Raw genomic sequence first — 22240 nt, 5'->3', positions numbered from 1 at the left:
GAGGCAGCCTAAGTGCCAAAAATATGTTTGCTTCAAATAATTATTGTACATTCTGACATTAAAATCTATTAATCTATTCTGACATTAAAATCTATTTTTTTAAATGAGGCAGATATTTATATGTTGATACGGAAAGGTCTCTAAGATATACACCTGCTAAAGGAGGGGGAAAAAGATACATGCAAAAGAGTCTATATACATACCTCTTTGTGTTAAAAGAGTATATTGAGAGTGGAAAGTATGTGCAGGATGCTTCTGAAAGAATGTATAAGGGACTGTTAATGGCAGTACCTTAACAGAAGGGAAACACATGTTTTAAATTAATTGGCATCTTTTTATTATGTAACCATGTGTATATGTTATTTTCATAACACTACTTAGCAAAATAAACTCTGTGATACTATAGGAAATTGACACAATGAAAATGGGAGATTTTGTTTTAATAAAAATTATGTATGTTAAGGTGTACAATGTGATAATTTGATGTACATATACACAGTGAAATAATTACTATGATGATGACTACTCAAGCTAATTAACATGCCATCTCTTCACATAGTTAACTTTTTGTGTGTGTGTAATGAATGAACCCGAAATCTCTCAGCAAATTTCTAATATTCAATACAGTATTACCAGCTATAGTCATCATGCAGTACCTTAGATCTCTAGACTTACTCATCCTGAATAACTGCAACTTTGTACCCTTTGACCAACATCTCCACTCAAATTGAGAGATTTTATTATTCCTCTCATCTTTTACAGGTCAAACATGAAATAATAAAATATGATAGAAAAGATATTAATATTATAATTGATAATGTGCCTTTAATAGAAGAATATTGAAATAAGTATTCCTTGCTGGTGTTCTTGGAATATTTATTAAAATATCTAACAAACTGTAATGCAAAGATTATTTCATTTATATCTTATACACACACACACACACATAATGTATAGGCTACTTTGCCATAGATATAAATGCAGTAATGTTTGAATTCAATAAAAAAGTATAAGTATAAGTGACACTTTCCTCCTCCAAACAAAGCAAAATACCAAATCCAAGACCTGGGGACTGAGTCCTCCACCTTATAGAAAAGTGCAGAAAATGCAAAGTTAACACTATAAATTCAAAATAATGTAAATGAAGCAAATTTCAACCTCAGTAGTAATCTAAGAAATTTAAATTACACTAAAATAGACAAATGAGTTACTAAATTGATGGAGGGTTAAGAAATCATATAATCTAATGTCAAGTATACACATTGTTTTCCAAAGGCAATATAACAACATGTATCAGAAATATTGCAAATGGTTTACCTTCTGAGCTGTGCGCACCCTCTAGAAAGTTATCCTAAAACAGTTATAAAAGAGGTGTGAAAACTAAAAATAATCAAAAAAAATTAAATTAAAAAAAAATCAGAACTAGCCTAGATATCCAACGTAAAAGGTTGTTTAAATAAATAATGCTGCATATCACGCAGTGATTAATGAGAACACAACTGGTATTTTACGCCACAGTGGTTAAAGACTTAGAGTTAGGAGATAAAAACAGGTCAAAATAAAACTCATACTCCTACAGAAAAACATCTCAATTTGCTTATATAAAATTACATATTTAATCTATATAATAGACATAAAAATTACATATAAGGTAAACTACAGGTAATAGTTTGGTGACCATCTCATGGTGATGAGTTTCAGGTAATATTTTGTCTTTCCCCTTCTTACATTTTATACAGTACAAATGAAAATGTTTGAAACAAGTTTCAAACATTTTCAACAACAACAACAAAAATCAATCCTTTGATCAATCAATCAAGAGAAAGAAAGAGGGAGAGATCACAGTATTAACAATGGCAATCTCCAGATGATAGAATTACATCTGGTTTTTCCTCCTTTTGCTTATCTGTATTTTCTAATTTGTCTACACAGAATAATCATTCAATGAAGATAATCCTAAATGTTAATTTTTACAATTTGAGTATATTTGGGGACCTAGAGAACTTTGAAGAGATAACTTTTATATCCTGTCTCCTGGTTGGTCTTCTTCCTCATCAGTTACCACTAAACTAGAATCGTTTATTCTCTCTCAATTTTTCCCTTCCCTTCCTTTCTCTTCCCTCCCCTCCCCTCCCCTTCTCTTTCTCTCCCTCTCCCTCTTCCTCTCTCTTCTTCTTTCTTTGTTATTTCAAAGAGGCTGGTATTCGAATTTAGAAAACATCAAAAATGGCCTATTTCCTTTGTTAGGCAGACAAATTCCGTAGTCCCTGCTATTCTTCCTCCTTTATTTTCTCTACCTATACCCGCTTCCTTTTGCTATTATTGCCCTTGGTGAATGACACCTCCACAGGACTTACTGGAGAAACTGTAACCTGGCTCTCTTGTGCCAAACAGTGCTCCTTTTAGGGGTAGGAATCTTGTCCTATTTACCCAGTAAGCCTAGCACAGTGCCTGACCCATCAGGCAATCCCATACATACATGTTGCCTCCCCACATTGGTCATGTCGCCTTCTGGGCTTCTCTTAACCGAAAGAGTTCCCAATTCTAATTCATCAGTAGTGATTTAATGTTGCAACAGTGCATTATGGGCAGAGTATAATGACTAGCTTAAAATGTAGTGCATGTTTTTTTTTAATGGTTTTACTGTCATAGATTTCAATATATGTAAATTAGGAATTTACCCAATTTGTACATACCTTTCAAATCTGTGAATTGCTCATTCATTTTATTCATGTTGCATTTAGTACTAAGTAATGTAGACAATTTACTTCACTTTTATACACATTTCAGCAACATCTCTCAGAAAGCTGGTTTATCAGAATATATGTGAAATCTGTTGCTGAACTTTATACTCCAATCAATTACAATTATTATGAAGGAGCATTTCCTTGTCAATTAACAATTTACATCAATACACAGATCTGTAGTGTCCCAAGCAATTTTAATTATAGTACTTAATGTAATGATCACACTATTCTTTCCTCTTTAGAGATAAGACATCAATAAATTAACTTGACTAAGTTTACACAGCTGGCCAAGGGAAGGACCAAAATTCAAGCCAGGATCTTGTCCTCCTTCCATACTGAATTAATTCATTCAACAAATATTCAATGAGCACTTATACATACAAGAACCTGTTCTAGGTGCTGGGGTTACAGATGGAAGACAAACAGAGCCTAGTCTCATGGAGCTTACAAGATTTAGGAGAAACTAATTAATTATTAATGTACAATTGTGATAAGGGTCAAGAGGAAAAAGCAAAAGATGAATTGAAAGCTGCTAACATCCCGGAAAGAACCAAGTACAGATTTAAGTGCCTCGATAAAGCATCATTTTAACTTCCGGGCAACATCTGAGTGCTCACTCTGTGTCAGGCACACTTCCAGACACTTTCCATCTATTAATTCATTGAATCCTCCCTTGGAGGTGGATTCTATCATTATCATTCCCAGTGCACAGATGAGGAAACTGATGTACAGAGATTGTGTGGTTGCCCATGGCCACACATCTCAGAGCCCCTGACTGTCTTTTGTTTCTGGTTGCCTTCTAAATTGGCATTGACAGAATCCCTGTGGTGACGAGCTCTTAACGCTTACCTTAAACCCTAGTGCAGAAAGTCTATTGAAACAACAACATTGCTCAAATATAAAACAAACTTAGATCATGAGACTCAGAAGATACTGATTTCTATAATAACCTCCTACACATGAATCTACTTTGGCGTTTATGGCTTCATACCTGGATTATTACCACTGACCTCCCCGATGGTGTGATTTGCTAACTTGGAGGTAAAAATGGACTCCATTGGCAATGAGAAGAGGAGCAGAAGTGCCCACCTCTTTGGTTGTTTGCTCGGCCTAGGTAGTGTTACTTGTTTGGGGGGAATTAGTGCACAGGGAAAAGGATAGCCAGAATGAGGGGAACTGATCACTTGAGACTGCCTGTTCACAAGACAGATTAGGACCAGTACACTGGTGGAGCACAAGTCTCAGTGGCTCTGTCCCTTGTCTCAGTCGCCTGGCCTCAATTTGAGTCCAATTGCTTAATTTTCTGCACACCCCACGAAAGCCAATTCCCATGCTGCTCTGCGTTTTCTTTATATTTCTCCATAATACCATCTCTGGCTGTTTAACTGCAGCGGGCTTTATGATAAGGGTTACTGTTTGTTGTTTTCTTCGCTGGCAGTAGGCAAAGACTTCATTTTAAAAGACACACTCCAACTCAAACAGCCCTGAACGACTTACAGAAAGCAGGGTGTTTTCTAGGCTTGTTTTTGAAATATTACAATTTTTATTAGGCAATTTTATCATTGTTATAAATAAGTAATTGTACTGGGGAGAAGGGATAATCCTTATTTAATTAAATTCATCTATACTCCCAGGTTGGCAGCAACAAGACATATGTGAGACTAATACCCACAGCCTGCCTCTTTGCATGTGCAATTAAAAATTCACTCTACAGTAGCACTGCCAGTTTCATGTTGCTTTTGGCATTTACAAATTCTTTTATTTTGTGACTCTTTTTTTTACCATACACATATGCTGGAGCAGATGTTGCTTATTTGTTGTTTATTCAAATCTGTAGGCCCTGGCAGCTAACTCCATTGTTCTGTAATGAAGCTTTATTCACTGTCCTGTATTAGGACCCAGCGCCTGCACGAGAGGCTGCGTTAGCTCCCAGTAGGATGCCACAGTTATTGCCCTTGTAGTTGGCTGTTTATAGTCGGAAGCTTGCGTTGGGGAGAAAAATCAACAACAACAAAGGGCTGGGTGGTTATAGTTGGGGTGAATGGAAAGGAACGGAACAGGCGGGAAGGTCACCCAGCATTACTCTGCTCTGTAGTTCTGCCTGGTGGCCTCAGCCTGGCATCCGGGTTCATCTGCTGTGGGGATTTGGTGTCTGGGGCTGGGAAGCATTTCCTCCCTGTTCTTTCTCTTCTTTTTCTTTCCTTTCCTCTCTCTAGTTATTTAATTCGTTCACGGGCGGGGTGTCTAGTGCATCTCCTCACCCCCACGCCACCCCCTTATTTCCAGTGCATACGTAGATTCACTAACAGCCACGCTTAGTCCAGCGCAAAACTTTCTTCCATATATCACACCCTCATCACATCTTTCCTCATCCACGTACTGTTTCTGGCTGCCTGTGTCCTGGGGAAGCCACACTTCATAAAGTCAAGAATGTCAGGTCCACGTTGACCAAAATAAAGACCTGCTGATCCCTAGAGCTCCAACACCAATTTGGAGACGTTCGCCTTCTGGAAAACCCCTGTCTTGGCCAGGAGGCAATCAATCAGAGATGTAACCACCTCCATCTGGCACATTATGACATGGAACCTCACTATTAACACATTTGTGATTCATCTTGTCCCAAGGAGTGGTGCCAGGGATCAAACCACATCCTCCCTCCCCGTGGCAGCTGGGAGCAGTCTAGCTTCCAGCATGCAGAGTTAACACATTGGCTCCTGTGACATTGCAAGTAACAATTCTTTTAATTATCACACCTTCCCTCCCCCTCCCCACCCACTCCACAGACATTTTGGCACCATGGGGATGTTTTGCAGCCAGCAATCAGTACTTTTCTTAATTGACTGAGTATGTTCCATTAGCATGAAGGCTGGTATTATCCACTATCAAATAAAAGGGGCAGTTGCTTGATGCTAAGTTCTATAGCTACAACCCTACACTTGTTTGGGAGCTTTCACTTCCATAATAATGCTCTACTGTTCATTCATGATTGTTTTTTGAATTTCATTCTCCTAATTGTCTATACTTAGATATATCCTTAGGATTGAATTCAAGGTCTTTCCCATTCTGGCCTCAGTACATCCTGACGGTCTCACTTCCTTTCCCACAGCCCAAACTGCATGTATTTGGGTTGCTTTGCATCCCTCAGCACTTCCCACTTTTACATCTTTGTAGTTGCCTTGCTGCCTTTTCATGGAATCCACTTCCAATTTCTTTTTCTACATGCCAAAAGTCATCCATCCTCAAGGTCTCAGTTCAGCTATTGCCTCTTCTATCATCTCCTCCAAGAACCCTCTTCCCTGGAGTACCCCTTCTTCAGTGCTCCCATAAATTTTGATATGCCTTTACTATAGGCCTGAACACAGTTTGCCTTGAATTATAATTAGCTGGTGCAAAACATATGTCTCTAACTAAATTGGTATTTCTTTTACGGATTCTTTGCATACGTCTTTGTAGCCATGTCTTGATTAGGGGTTGGCATCACATCCGTGGAGCACTTAGCATGGAAAATGGGCTTAAAGAATGGGGATAAACCTGTACTGAGTATTCTATAGGCCAGGCATCACACACAGCACTTTACATTCTTAACTCATCCTTAAAACAACCACAGGAATTAGTGGATTTTACCCCCATTTTACAGAAGAGGAAACTGAGGCTGAGAGAGGATAAATAATTAGATCCAGGTAACCCAGCTATTGAGTGACTGAGCTAGGATAAACAGATCTGTCTGATGCAAAAACTTTTATTCTTGCCAAAACATTCCTCTATTTCCCTAACAAAAATTTTAATGTTATGTTAGAATAGTCAAGATACCACCCTAATGTTAAAATGTAGGTAGAATTAGATTTATAATTCAACAGAGAAAACACTGTTGTACTTCTAAGGGAATATTAAAATCAAAGTATATTAATATGGTTGAAATAAACCACACCAAAAAAGGGGGAGCAAACCAAAGTTTATGATTTAACTAGGAGTTCAGTTTATTTATTTAAATTCAGGCTTAATAATAACAGTTATTATTATTATTATATAACTCCCCACAGAACTATGCTAGATGAAAATGAACAAGAGCATGCTCTTCTATGCCCCTTAGAAAAATGAACTTTTTGTTTAACGAGATGTGTTTCAGGGTTTGTTCAGAGGATAGCTTATAGCAGATATGAAACCAGGAATCCTTTATTTTGTTTTAGCCTAACAGGTTGTTTTGGAAGAGGATTAGAAAATCAGTCTCTCACAGGCCCTTTTTTGAGCCTGGAGAGGTGATTATGGAAGGAATGAAGGGTGTGGCCAAGGGTGGTTGATAGAAGCCACCAAAGAAGAAGAAAGGGGGGCTTCCCTGGTGGCGCAGTGGTTGAGAGTCCGCCTGCCGATGCAGGGGACACGGGTTCGTACCCCAGTCCGTGAAGATCCCACATGCCGCGGAGCGGCTGGGCCCATGAGCCACGGCCGCTGAGCCTGCGCGTCCGGAGCCTGTGCTCCGCAACGGGAGAGGCCACAACAGTGAGAGGCCAGCGTACGGCAAAAAAAGAAAAAAAAAGAGGAAGAAAGGGAAGGTAAAGAGGACAGGAGGTGTTTCAGATGTTTTTAATCATACGGTTTATCCCCTATTCTTGCCCCAGCTCGGCCCCACCACTTTTCCCCCACTCCTTTCTAGGTTCCTTTAATTACTGGCCAAGTGCTAGTATAAAACCACTCAAGGTGAATATTGCATCAAGAAACTAGGCCATTCATAAGGGAGTTTGTGTTTTGCCAAAAGTCCCAGGCAGTATGAAATCGATGTGAAGATCGATGGCTTAGGGGAGTGCAAGGGGAAAATCATAGCTTCCCACCTTCTTTTCAGGAATCTGTTGGAAGAAAGATCCCAGTACTTGTCTTGTGTAGCAAACATTATCCTGTATGGTAAGCACAAGGCTCTAGAAAAGTTTGAGCAAATGAGAAGGAAACTGTTACTAGAAGAGGTTTTGAATATTAGGGCTTTTCCTTCCATATCTGACCTTATTCTGGCTGTTCTCCTCACTTTAGAAAGAGAGTTGGCATTTCCCCCTCTTAGTCTTCCCTGGGAAAGTTGAAACCAGAGGTGAGGCTGGTTCTTCTCCCTGGGAAGAGAGGTTAGAGAGTGGCTCAGAGCTAGAGCAGCTGAGAATTTGATTGGTTTCTTCTGCTGCCAACTGTAGTCTGCTTCTGGTGCCCACACAGACTTCAAGGATGATATCTGACATGGTCTGTTTCCTTCAGCAGGTGCAGTTTGCCCACCTGCATGGCAATTGCACAGGTTTCACCTTGGTCATGGTCTGATGCACTAACCAATAGGATTTAAAATTTATTTAATAAAATATAACATGATGTGAACTTGTAAATATTCTATTTTCATTAAATGACTTTCTTTTAAAAATATGCAGTCTACAGGGAAATTCAAAGTTCTGTTTCTATCATTATCGTTCCTATTGTATTAATAGGCAATATTATTAGTATAAATTCTTGCCTCCTGAAAAATATGACTATTTCAAAAACCAGTATTTGCTCTTTGTTAATGATAACGTGAATAAATTGTGATTTCCTAGCAGTCCAAAGACACTGACATGCATACCTTGGTAATCTAGTGGGAGATCTGACACCTATTCGAAGCTCAGAAAGTATTTCTTCAATGGATGAATGAGACAACAAAGATTTCTCAGGAGCTGTATCCCTGCCTTTGATAAAAAGGCAAAATCAAGCCCCTATCTAAATGTTTACATAGAGCAATGATATGAGAGAGAAAGAGAGAGCTAGAGAAAGAGAGAGATGGAGAAACTTATGATGGCCAGGCTCTAAAGGCTTAAATAAAATCAATGTCACTTAAATGAATTTTTGCAAAGATAATGTAGTGCAGTAGTATGGACTTCTGTTGACTTGATAATGATAAAAACTTTGAATTTAGAAGAATAAAAAAATTTTATGCCCATCAGACTACTATTTTCAAGCATTAGTATCAAATAATATATCAACTGGGATTTTATCAGAGAAATTGAAAGTTTACATGGAGATATTGAATAGAAGAATGGACCAAGATATTTTGGGCAAGGTGTTTTTGTTTATTTTCTTATGTACCTTACCAGCTCTTCCTACACTTTCCAATACCTTCTCAATATATTTTTTCATAAAATAAATTTTTACGCCAGGTAAACTAACAAATCTAATAATTTAAATTTACTCTTGGCATCTAATCTTATGGTAATTTCCATCCTTTTTTTTCCTCTAGATAGAATGATTTCTAAGCCTGCTATGAAACTGTCATCCTCAGGGATTTTCCTTCACCTTCTTTTTCCTACATCTTTTTGGGTTGGATTATCCTTTTCCTAGAACTCATTTATTTCTTTGGGTACCCCTTTTTTTTTTCAGAAAACATCCTCCAGTGATTTCATTAGATTAAAAAGATATATAATCAGAAAACAAAACTCTGTTCTTAGTGTGCCTTTCTAATCAACAAGATGGTGGTGCTTGATGCCTGATGCACAGTTGTCACTTTAGGATATCTTAGCATCACCAACCCTCTAGTGTTTTTTCACTTCAACTTGAAGGACTTCCATTAGTTTTTTTCATTGGGCAGGTCTGCTAGTGATAAATTCTCTCAATTTTGTTTATCTGTGAATGTCTTAAACTGTCTTTTATTTTTGAAGGACAGTTTTGCTGAATATAGAGTTTCTCGGTTGGCATTCTTTTCTCTTTCAGTGCTTTGCAATGTCATCCCACAGCCTCTGGTCTTCATGGTCTCTGATTGGAAGTTAACTGTTGATCTTATTGAGTTTCCCTATGGTTTATTGTTATGATAGTTTGTTGTTGTTTCTGGTTGGTTGGTTTGTTTTAAAGTGACTTCCCTGGATTAATTCTGTGAAGTCTGTCTTCTTTGTCATGTGCAGTCACTGAAGTCTCTACTCAAGATAGCTTAGTGGTCAGTTAATGATTGGGCAGATTTTTTTTTTAAGAGCCTTGAACAAATAAATCTCCCACGCACTGCTGATGGATTCTGTGGATATGTTGGAGCACAGCTTCAGTGCTCCAACTATATACAACTCAGCCTAGTCTTCACTTCCTCCTTGTTCAGAGCCTCAAGGTCAGCCCGAGGTGAAAGATTGGGGTCTCCTCAGATCTTTCCTGTCATGCACACAACCTTGCACATGTGTACAACCTTCTAGATCCATAGGAATATATTGGAGCTTTTCAGAGTCTTCTGTGGGCATTAGTCAGCTTCATGTTTGCCCCAAGTGGTATCGCCATCTCAGGTAGCTGCAATGTTAAACAATTATCTTTGGTTGTTTTTGACAAATGCCCTGAAGATGTGGCTTTCCTCACTTAAGGACCTGTGAGTCAAATCAAATAAAGACAAGCTTAGTGAATGGGGTTTTGTCAGAGAGCTGCCAGCCAGGTCAACTAGTGACAGTTCTCCAGGGATGGGCTTTTCTGGGAGGTTCACCCTTTTTCTGCTTCTACCACTCACTGCTAAGTCTTCTGATTTTCACATCTATTGTTGTTCCAAGGTTGCTGGTTTTCAAGGCTCATGCAGAGCTGGGGAAAGGATGATGGGATTAGGGTAAGTTAAAATGCCACAGAGTTCACTGTTCTTATTTATATCCAGCTTTTTTTTTTTTCCTTGAATAAATGCTCCTTAGGTTGTTGCAAGCCTTGAGTTAATTTCTAGAGTTCTGAAAAAGTTAATATTGACCATTTTTGCCAGTGTTCTTGTTGCTTTTATGTAGAAATGGGGTTTGGCAGGCTATTTTTCCATTATTCCAGAAGTACTTCTCTCCTTTTATGTGTTTGTAATAAAACAAATTTCTTTTTTTTTTAAAGAGGATTCATTATCTGATCTAAACTATTAAAGTATTAGCAAGGAGGTATGTTTCCCTTGAATTACTTAACAATATATTCCTATAGTACAGCTAAGAGATGCACACACATCAATGGTTATCATCAAAATATAAATAGGGGGCTTCCCTGGTGGCGCAGTGGTTGAGAATCTGCCTGCTAATGCAGGGGACATGGGTTCGAGCCCTGGTCTGGGAGGATCCCACATGGCGCAGAGCAACTAGGCCCGTGAGCCACAACTACTGAACCTGCGCGTCTGGAGCCTGTGCTCAGCAACAAGAGAGGCCGCGACAGTGAGAGGCCCGCGCATCGCGATGAAGAGTGGCCCCTACTTGCCACAACTAGAGACAACCCTCGCACAGAAACGAAGAACCAACACAGCCAAAAATAAAAATAAATAAATTAAAAGAAGGCTCAACATTTAAATATATATATATTTATAAATAGGAACACATCCACATACTTCCCTCCCTTTTATACTTCCTTCTGCCCCTCTGCTGCCAACCTAATGAACAAGTCCTGGTGTACATTTCTCAAAGATGGTTTAACAATTCCATGTCCGAGATGCTACTATATGAACAAATTTCTTCACTACAGTTTTAGCAAGATATTTGCAAAGAAAAAAATTATATGTGTTCATTCTACCATTTTAGTCCAGAGTCTACATTTGTTTTATTATTCAGTAACAATGGATTGAAACATTTCTACTAGTAGAATATCAGGTAGTAAGACACACCAGAAGCAAAGATATTCTTGGTTAAGGCCATCCTTCTTTTAAATCCCCATATGATCAGCAGTCTGTTTTGTTTCCATGTAAAGCTAGATTCAGTGGTTATGTTTATATTTATGTTGTATGCCAGACAGCATTCTCAACCTTCCTGAATTTGAGAGTTGGCTTCTTATGACATTAAGTTACATTTGTGTTATTCTTGCCATTAATAAGAACTTCATATTTTTCTAGCTCATAAGTTTTTTCCTTACAGTCACCAGTATAGTAGTTTAAGCAGTCAGGCTTATCCCCATTTTTCAGATGCTAAACTTTGGCTCAGAGGAGTTAAGTGATTTGCCACAAAACAACCAATTAGTATGCACCAAGGTTGGAAGTTGAATTCAGGTCATCTGTATTAAAATTTAGAGACCTCTTCGTTATAACCATCCAGTGTCCTCGACTCCAGGTACCATGGACTTTCAGATTGTTATTTAGTCCAAACCATCAAATGCTTAAAATACCTACATAACCTCCAATATTTTCTTAAGCATCTAAAGTAAGGGGGATGGAGAGGTCAGTTCATAAATATTTCCAATAAAATTATGCTTTATAAGAGAAGAGCAGGGCTAGTTGTTTTTGGTGGGGAGCAGGGTATGGAAGGGAAGAGAGACTCAACTTTAGCTCAATAGCTTGTTTTAAAAAATAACTGCATGTAAGTTTGCAGATTTATACTTTTTCTAGTAATTTAACAAATATTTATTGAGTACCTATTATGTGTCCAGAGCTATAAATAACAAAGTCTCCACAAAAGGAAGAGATGACATAAAATTAATAGGTGTACACATCTCATGCATAGAGTTATTTTCTCTGTTTTGTACAATACTGTATGCCCAGTTCCTTAGGACATACCCAGATCCTGATACATAATGGGTGCTCAATAAATATACATTTATATAATTAATTAATTAACTAATAAGGTAATCTTAGATGTTTTTAAAGGTTATGAAAAAATAAAATGGAGCAATGGAGTATAGAATGTCCTGGCACAGGGAGTTATATTTGGTTAGATGGGTAGGAAAGATTCTCTGAGGAGAAGGGATTGGACACCCTTGTCATCTGATTTTAGAATATTCATTGCTCGTTTTTTTTGAAACCTATTTCAGAAACAACCACTGAGAAAACTCCTGACTCAGAAATTCCATTTATACTTTCAAATCACAAGGAACCCTGGAATGTCGTTTCTTATTCCCTGAAGTAGAATGGCAGGAATAAACACTGGACCTCACTTCAGGTCCACTGCTGACGTTTTGTATCACCATCAGCCAAGTGACTAAACAGCTATTTCTTTTTAAACTCTAAGCTGTAAGCTTGAGAATGTTACTTAGTTCAGCTTAATTTTGTATTAATTTCCTTAAGGAGCATAAGAGTGGCTTCTGGAAAGTATATATTGATTAGCAAAACTCTAGAAATCACCATAATCCAGAATTTAGCCCTTAGAAAATAAATGCCAATATTTTCTCCTTCCTTCTTTGGACATGGATACAGGACTGACTGGTGAAATACCAAAGATTTGATATGTGTGCTTTAATGGAAAAAGCATGAACATAAGGTCAGGTCACGTTCTTTGTGTGACCTATGGTAAGTTATTTGAGGCCTGCAAACCCCAATGTTTCCATTTTTATGATGGGCCTGATGAAATCTACCCAACTGGGCAGTTGTAAGGATCAGAAACAATGTGTACAGAATATCACAAACAGTAGTGGTGAGCAATAAATAGTGGCTATTAGCACTGTAGTTATTACTGTGGATTCATCTTGAAAGTCATTTGTAAACCCTCTTCTGTCATTTCTATGGAAAGATATGAAGACATGATAAGTGATTATCAATAGATAGTCCTTAGTACTCTCTTAAGAAAAATGAGACATTAACTGATTTAAAAAATGGAAGTCTTTTCTTTGATTCTTAAAAGGAAAGTATGTGTAATTACACAGACTTTCATTTTCAGATATGATCCAGACTGTTACTAGCAACATACTAAGTGACTAATTAGGGGCTCATACAAGTGGTACATTCGAGTTTACTGAGAATTCTAATTCAGTTTTCTGTAAAGAGGCCTGGATGCTACACAATGCTTTGACAACGTTATGCCTACTGTACATACTGTACAGACAACGTTATGCCTACTGTACATACAAACATGTAAATTTTTGGAATTTTTACAATTTTCAAGAATTATGGTTTGTTATCAACATATTAGTAACATCACCTTGAATCGATCATGGTTTTCAATTGTGGCTCTTTCTTGGTTTTTTTAATGTAAATTATTGTTAATTTACTTCTTTTTCATTTATTCTATTTACGATAAGCCCTTCAGGGCCTGTGATGAATATTTACATATACTGGACTTTCAATAATTAGATTTTTTTAACATTATGTTCGAGAGTTCACTTATGAATCATCCCTACCATTTATCTTAGACTGTGTTCCCCAGAAACAGTCCTTGGTAAAAGGTTCATGTTAAAGTGATTTATTAGGAAGTGTTCCAAGGAAAAACAGCAGGGGAATGTGGAGTGGGTCTAGGAACTGAAGGAGGTAATACACTTTTTAACATACCCCTTCCACACACTGACAAAGGTCCAATTTTTCATCTTCTCTGATTCCACAGGCACTGTCTGTTATTTTAGCTTTGAAAATAGCTAGTGCCTTAAATCACATAGTAGATTCCCTAGATAGCTGGGAGAGTAGTTTTCAATGGGCTTTTTTCTGATTTCCTCTGTGCCCAAAGCAAGAAACAGCGTGAGGATTAGTACAAGTGAATAAGACAAAAAACACAAGACCAAAAAGGTTTCTAAAATGCATACGTTGGCAGTGTAAAAACACTAGCTTGTCTTTCAAACAACTGTCGGACTCCCAGACCTCTCCTGCCTACTTTTTGCCTTTCCAAATCTGATTACTCCATCAATAAAAGGAATTATTTTAAGCTTAGTAGTTTGCATATATGGTGTGGTTGTCCTGGTCACATTCCAATCTAGATAATTATATTTCCTCTCCCTCAAACCCCCTGTTGCTTATATTCCAAGTGGCATTCTTCTTTCCTTTTTAATCAACTGCTCCTAGGCACCACTGTGAGGTAGTAAACAGCTACAGGGAGCTACCCTGGAGATGGTTGCACATCCTTGGTAGGTGTGCTCATCCCAGTATAATTTGTCTATCAACTTATTCAATTTTTAAAGCACTTGGCATCCTTCAGGAAGAAAAACCTAGAGAAGGGAAAATCCTATTATTACTCCTATAACCACAGTAGATTTGAAGCACTGCTCTAATTAGAATGGAGACAACACCAACAATTAAAAAGTGATAGACCCGTGCAGAGAGGATGATTTACGTAAAGGAGTTTCTCAATAGCAAGTATTTCATTGATAACCTATCATAAAATTAGCCTTAAGTTTCAGAGTGCCAAGGTATCATACCTCCATGCAATATTAAGCATTTCTAAGTTACACAAGAGGGGGCATTGAGATATAACCAAATATCTCCAACAGTTTACTTAAAAGAAAATGTGTATCAATATAAAATCTAAATCGTCTTGCTTTTTGTGAAGAAAACTTCACTGTAAGTGGAAAGAACAGAGTTTAGACAAACTTATTTCAGAGGAAACATATTCTGATTGGACTCCATTAACAGTCACTCTTTAGACAAGTCCCTTACCTTACAAATAATTCAATGTCCCATCTTCTAAGGAAAACAATCACCATATTCTCTTGTAATTTTCTGGTTTATGTTTGTGCCCTATTCCTGCTCCCACAGTACTTTAGGGACCTAAAATAAATTCAGTAAACTTGGTTGACAGAGCGAAGATAAAATATTTGAATTTCAGAAAAGAATATTTAACTTCAGAAGAAAGGTGCTTAAATTTATTTCTAGCACAAATCACTGTAGGGAAAGAAAATAAAGTTCCTTTTCTATTTGTAGCAAGGGAAATGGTGGGGAAATAATTTCAGAAACACCATATTTACTGTTGTTAGAGAAATTGTACACGCTCTTCTGACAGTTCATGTACTTGTGGCCTCCCTGGGATCCTAAGGAAGCCTGGAGAAGACAGAAGACATCTGGCTCGCAGACCCTTAGGACTCATATGCCTTTTTGGTACCCATTAGTGTTATGGAAGCAAGGACGCTGAAGTCTGTATCCAGACCAAAGGTGTAACCATTTCCTCAAACGTAAGAACTTTTCTGTTTTATGTGTATCTCTCCAATCACCACCCAATTTGCCCCTCTCCCCAGTATGACCAGTATCCCATAACAAATAATAGGGCCGTTTATGGGGAAATGGAAAGAAGGCAAGTTTACATTATTCTTTGGGGGATCCCTCTCGTGCCCTTTGCTTCTGATACACAACACTGCTAGAGGCATCTGGGTCTTGCCAACTCTTTGTACCCAAGTTTCACAAATATTTGTTTCTTCGCTGTTCCATAGCCTAATTCCGAGACAAAATGCTTCTAAGTGGGGTCCTCCTTTTTCCTTGGAGAAGGTAGAGATGATGTTAGAAAAGGCTTTGAGGCAAGAAAGTAAAAGGGAGTCAAGAAAGGCCAAAGGCAGATTTCAGAAACTTCCCTTCCTTAATTTGGTTACAACGTAGTACCCCATAATTATAGTTGAGTATAAAGACTTATCTACAATTATTTCTAATTTGTGAATGAGGAAACCAAGACTCATAAAAGTTAAGTCACTTGCTCAAGTTCACCCAACTGGCAAGTGTTGGCCTCAGGACGAAACCCAGATTTCTCAGACTCCGGTTGGAATGTCCTGTCCAAATTCTGTGCTGCAAATAACCTATTGGGATGTAACTTTATTACAAAATGAGTTTTGCTGGTGCAGATTGCATTTCATTAGAAGCCAAAGCAGATAAAATGTTTTATCACACGTGTCATAAGGGAGTGGGTAACACAAAGCCTTTCAGGATTCACTCTGTGAAACCTGATTGCTCACCACCTTGTAGTATGTCTGAGAGAGGAAATCCTCTCTGCTCTCCTCTCTGACTCCCTGTTCACCTTCATCTTCTTATTATTTCTAAAATATGCCCATGTTACCTGTAATCTGTATATATTAACCATAATAACCTATTTATTTTTAAAAATAGATTTAGTCTTCCCTCCTTTTCTTTGTCTATAAATACATGCAAGTTACCCTCTCCATGTCTTGGTAGGCTTTGGTGGACCGTGTTGAGCCAATATGCATGCTCAGACATTCAGGGGTGGGCATGAGGTTATGGTTATTTCAGGCAATCAAATTGTTGTCATTATAAAATGGAAGGCTTAATAACTCCATTTCTAGGCCAATCCTCATACTTTACATATGAGGAAAGAAAGGCCCACGAGGTTAGTGACTTGTTCCAGTGCCAGTGATGATTAGTGACAAATCCAGACCCAAGACTCTCAGTTCTGAATCTTCAATTCTGATTATTTTATGATTAACCAGTTCTCTGTGTAACATGTTCCCAAATTATTCTTTGTTTAAACGATATGTGTAAAGGTAAATTTAAGCAGGTAATAGCATTTTGATGGCATGAATAATGTCTGATTTCTTTTCAATCCCCAGAATTTACCTCAGTGCCTAGCACAGAGCAAACACTCATGTTTGCTGGGGAAACAAATGATCAAGTAGTTTTTTAAATAAAGCAAGCTCTTCTTCAAACCATTAAAAATTAGAGTAAGCTTTTCTTAGAATATCTTTTAAAAAATATTTCCTTTACAAAGTTATTTTATGAATGCTTAATTGAAAATAAAATGGTTTCACCTTAAATTAAGACACTATATTTCAGATTCAGCTACAATGATTGTATTAAGAAGGTTCTTTACGTACAGATACTTGGTGATGATAAAAATCTTGAGTAAACTTTGTTAGACTTCTTTATCTATGGCAAAATCTGTAATTTTCCCAATGTTAAAAGGAACCCAAGTTTATTCTAAAATCAAAGAACAAACAGAAGTTCAAGTGGGTTGCAAACTTGGCAAAAACATGTCCTTCTAAGAAAAAAAGAATTCAGCCTCAAAATCTGTTACTGCTGTGCATCTTCTGGTTTTCCTTTTGTAAGAGCAAAGACCAGAAAAAAGAATGATAACATCACATAAAGCAATGGAATATACTTTGTGTGACAAAAGATATTAAAATTGCTTGCTTGAAATTAAGCCAGATATATAATTCCTTTAGAAAAGTCAATTTGAAATAGGCCACCTTGTGACCACAATCATGCTTTAAGTTTGGGTGTGTAACCTCGTTCTGAGCACCACCATTAATCATACTTCAGTTGCCATCACTAATCTGGTGATACTAGGTAGAAATAAATTTTTCTAATATACTTGTGTTTGCATTTCACTATTTATAGATCCATGATTATATTTCTCATTTGTTATCATGCTTCCCTTTGCTATCATGAATATCACAAAACTGCATACAGCATCTTCACTTGATTTTTCCCCCTGTAGTAGGTATTCAGGATTTCTCTTCTGAATAGTTTTTAGCATTTGAATCCAAATAGTTTACACGTGTCAGTGAAACCATGCTTTAAAGAGGAGCCAGTGCTGCTGGAGCCGCAGATAAAAGGACTTAGTCTTTAAAGTGTACAAAGACTGTTATAAGGCTATTTTACTCTTTGTAAAGGCTACCAACGTCCTCAGAGTTCATTCTCAGAACATTTGACTGAACTTCTGCCGAGGAGAGACACAATCTTATTCACCACTGTATTCCCTGAATCTAGAACACTGCCTAACTCACAGTAAGCACTCAATAGATAAATATTTCTGGAAATGAATAAATAAATATAGCAAGCTATTTTCTAGATGGTGGCTAGTCATCAGCTTTCAAATTATTTTATTTCATTGCTTAGGAGGCACGTCTTATAAATTATGTGTTTCTAAAACATATGTTGAAAAAGATCTTCTGGGGGTATTTTTTATTGCTATCAAATTCAATTAAAAGGCACTTTTAGCATTTTTTTTACCATCTATTTTACCCATAACCTGTGCCTTGTCGACTAGACAAGTTCCTCAAAGCCTGGTCTGTGTCTTTCAGGTCTCTCCATTATTCATCCAATGCCTGGCACAGAGTAGCCAACTAGTAATATAGTTGTCAAGTAAATGAATGAGAATATATAAAATAATTTTTACCAGAATTTAAAATGATTTTGAAGTAGTAAAAAATACATTGGTAGTGCAAAAAACAAAGAGTGACATGAAAGACATTCTTTAGAGAAAAATCAAAATGAGCAAGGCAAAGAGGTGAAAGGGATTAAATATGACAGATACGGAGGGCAGGGTCTCAATCCTCTGTCCATCTTTCCAACAAGCTTCAGTGGGTTAAGGTCCCTAAAAACACACACCTCCTTTTTTTAAAAAAAAAAATAAATAAAGATTAATTAGGATTAAAATTTAAAGATACTGGGAATTCCCTGGTGGCCCAGTGGTTAGGGCTCTGTGCTCTCACTGCCGAGGGCCCAGGTTTGATATCTGGTCAGGGAACTAAGATTGCACACACAGTATGGCCAGATAAATATATAAATAATTTTTTTTAATTTTAAATAAAATAAAAAGATGCAATGCTATGAGAATACTAGATTAGCCATGGCAAAGCATTTTTAGTTATCTGGGTGATTGTCCTGGATGTTTCACTCAGAAAAGCAATACCATATTCAAAAATGTTTAACTGAAGAGAGGTTTGAAAAGGAACTATTTACTGAGGTGGGCTGAATTCAAGGAACAAATAAGAGGTGGGGAAGCACCCCTAGGCTAGGAAGAGCAGAAAGCCATTACCACTCCTAAGTCTGAAAAAACAGTGGGAAAGAATCATGTTACTGGAGCCCGGTAAAAGTGGAAGCTTTAGGAGGAAAACACTTTACCTGGAGATCTCACCATAAAGGAGTGCAGCTATTTTCAAATAGTACCCCGAAGGAAGTGGTGGTAAGTACTCAGTGTTCTTTCTCCTGCCCTTCAATCTCTACCAGTTCCTCCCATTGACTGAACACAAGTGAAAACGTGGAGGAAAGACAGGGCAAAAAATGACTGGAGTAGCAGCAGTGAAAGTAAGGAAGGGCAAATGGAGACTAACCAACACACAAGTGGCTTCCCAGAGAGCTTCCCCTTTGCCCCCGATGTAGCCACCACTCCTACATCTGTCCCCTAGAATGTACGTAGATGAAAATCATAAGCCTGATTCTTGATGAAAATTTTAGTTCTCCAGCTTGGTGTCTCCAAACTTTTTTTCCTTTTTCATCCTGGATTATTACATTTTTAAGAATTGTATTTTTAAGAAACAGTTTTTACTTATAATTGTAAGAAAAATAGATGCAGTTTGGATACTTAAATTGTTACTTTTGATGAAGGAGGCTACCGTGTAAACGGACTGTTGCCTCTTGCTGTCTGAGCAGTTGGGATAATCAGCCGCCCATCAGCTGGTTAAGTCAAGCAAGGATAATGTTGCTCCCAGACAGCTTCGCAAGAGAAAAAACATTTGGACCGGTGGTCTTCACAACTATGGTAGTTGAATCAGTACAGAAATTAAAAGCTTCATATAAATTGGTATCACAAAATTTGTAATCCACCTATTGTCTCAAATGGTCATGGCGACGTTGTTCATTTAGCCCTGGAAACTTCTATTCTCCTATTTTCAAATATGAGACAAGCACCGGTTCCGAATGAAAAATTTTCATTACATTCTTCCCGAATGATGAATGCAGGTTTACAATTCAAAACTGCCTCTGTGCCCCTTCCTTTTTTCTCAAGAATATCTAATAAACAAGTATCTATGTAGACAAAGAAGATATGTGTATTGAAACAATATAATCTTTATAGATTCATAGAAATGTTCTGTTTCAGAAATAATTTAATTGATTAAAATTACTTTGTTTCATTCCAAGATTCTTCATGATCAATCCCCTGATTCCTTTATGCCACTTAGCTCCAGGCACACTGGCCTCTTCTCCTTATGGGTAGAAACATAGCTTGTGGGGGGAGGAGGGAGCACAGAAACATAAGTCACTCCCTCTGATTATTCACTCTAAAATGTCCTTTTCAACTATTGTTTAGGTGGTGTGTTACATGACAGCTTCTAAAAAAATGGTATGAAAAGATGCCAGAGGAAGCAATGTATATTTTAAAATATGGTCAGACCATGAGACCAACAGAGGTTTTTCACACTCACCTCTCAGCAGAAACCAGAGGATAAGAGCACATCATTTTCATTTTAAAGTAGATATTTTGCAACTCAAGAATTTTATACCTTTTTAAGTTGTCATATAATTGTGAAGCAACATTTCAGATAAGCAAACTCTCAGGAAGTAGAGCACTCACATTTTCTTTCTCAAAGATGTACACCAGCCTACCGAATGAGGAAATCCTGTTTAAGAGGACGAGCAAGGCAAAGTAGAAGGAAGTGTAAATTATACAGACGGAATCCAAATGTCATGAAAATTCTTAAAAAGAAGGCACATGAAAAAAATAATTTAACAACAACATTCTAGATCTAAAATCCTAGATCATATCAAAGAAAGCTGAATGCAGAAGAAAATAAAATTATCAACAAATACTGATTAATTGGGCAATCAATAGACATGTATAATTCTTGATGTTGAAAATCGCAGTGTGAAATATGTTTGAACTTTTTAAGTTACCACTAATTAAATTTAAAAACACACTATATGCCTTATGAATTACCAGAGTAAAAAAGCAACCTAAGAAAATATAGTCCACCTGGCAAAAGAATAATCATTGGAAATTAATCATACTAATGATACTAACAAATATTGAGTGCCAGGCACTAGGCTAAGTGTTTTACATTATCTCTTTTAATCCTCGATTAAGTCTCTGAGATAGCTATTTATGATGCAGTTTGAAATCAGGTCAGCTTAAATGTGAAGTTATGGTCTTTATTAATACAATAAGAATAGCAAATAGATTATAACTTATGTCCCAATTCTCATTGATTAGTATTAACCTTTAGTAATGTTGAACTGATAAATATTCTGAGGCTGAATCCCAGCTCAGCAGAAAAGACCAGCATGGACTATTAGTGAGCCTATTTTTAAAAAAAGAGAGAGGGCTTCCCTGGTGGCGCAGTGGTTGGGAGTCTGCCTGCCGATGCAGGGGACACGGGTTCGTGCCCCAGTCCGGGAAGATCCCACATGCCGCAGAGCGGCTGGGCCCGTGAGCCATGGCCACTGAGCCTGCGCGTCCAGAGCCTGTGCTCCGCAACGGGAGAGGCCACATCAGAGAGAGGCCCGCATACCGTGAAAAAAAAAAAAAAGAGAGAGAGAAGATTTGCATCACGTATGCCATATGCTTACTACATCAATCACAATTATAAAAGTAGATAACATAAAATTACGAACAATAAGACCAAGATCATATTTTATGAAAATGGTTATAGATATAATAAATGGATCTAACAAAGGAAAAGACTCAAACGTTTTAAATAAAATAAAACCTTTTAAAATATTTAAAATAAAGAATCACAGAAAAGTTAAAAGAAAAATGAATGGGCAAAATATACCAAAAAGTATGCTAAAGTAAACAAAAAGAAAACAAGAATTCCAACATTATTATTATTAGATAGAGTAGAATTCAAGAAAAGAAAGTACATACAAAAATTTATGAAATAAAGCCAAAGCTATGACAAGAGGCAGAAACTTAGTCTTTGTTCTTTTTAGAGACTGTAGAATGAAAACAAATGATTTATTTGACTGACAACATTAGAAAATAAGTAAGAAAAGAAAGTATTTCCATTAATTCAAGAAGTAGGAATCCAAAAATGTCAATAACTATTGTAGAAATTAAAAGTTGTCAAAGAATTTCATCTTTTAAGATGCACCACAATCAGTGGTTTTATGGCTGAGCACTTTAAAAAGTTCAAGGACAGGCTTCCCTGGTGGCGCAGTGGTTGAGAGTCTGCCTGCT

At 37.3% G+C, this 22240-nt stretch overlaps 1 protein-coding gene across 1 annotated transcript in view; it reads left to right on the top strand.

Annotated features, from left to right (window-relative positions):
- Window positions 1–22240, top strand: part of ITPRID1 (ITPR interacting domain containing 1) — a 201224-nt gene that overhangs the window by 166166 nt on the left and 12818 nt on the right. The window contains 1 exon segment of the mRNA XM_060304947.1: window positions 15347–15441. Coding sequence (XP_060160930.1) covers window positions 15347–15441 — 95 coding nt within the window.

Source organism: Globicephala melas, chromosome 9, assembly GCF_963455315.2.
Source record: "Globicephala melas chromosome 9, mGloMel1.2, whole genome shotgun sequence".
Classification (NCBI taxonomy): domain Eukaryota; kingdom Metazoa; phylum Chordata; class Mammalia; order Artiodactyla; family Delphinidae; genus Globicephala; species Globicephala melas.
The sequence above is the reverse complement of the archived record's forward strand: the minus strand, read 5'-3'. Positions and strand labels throughout refer to the sequence as shown.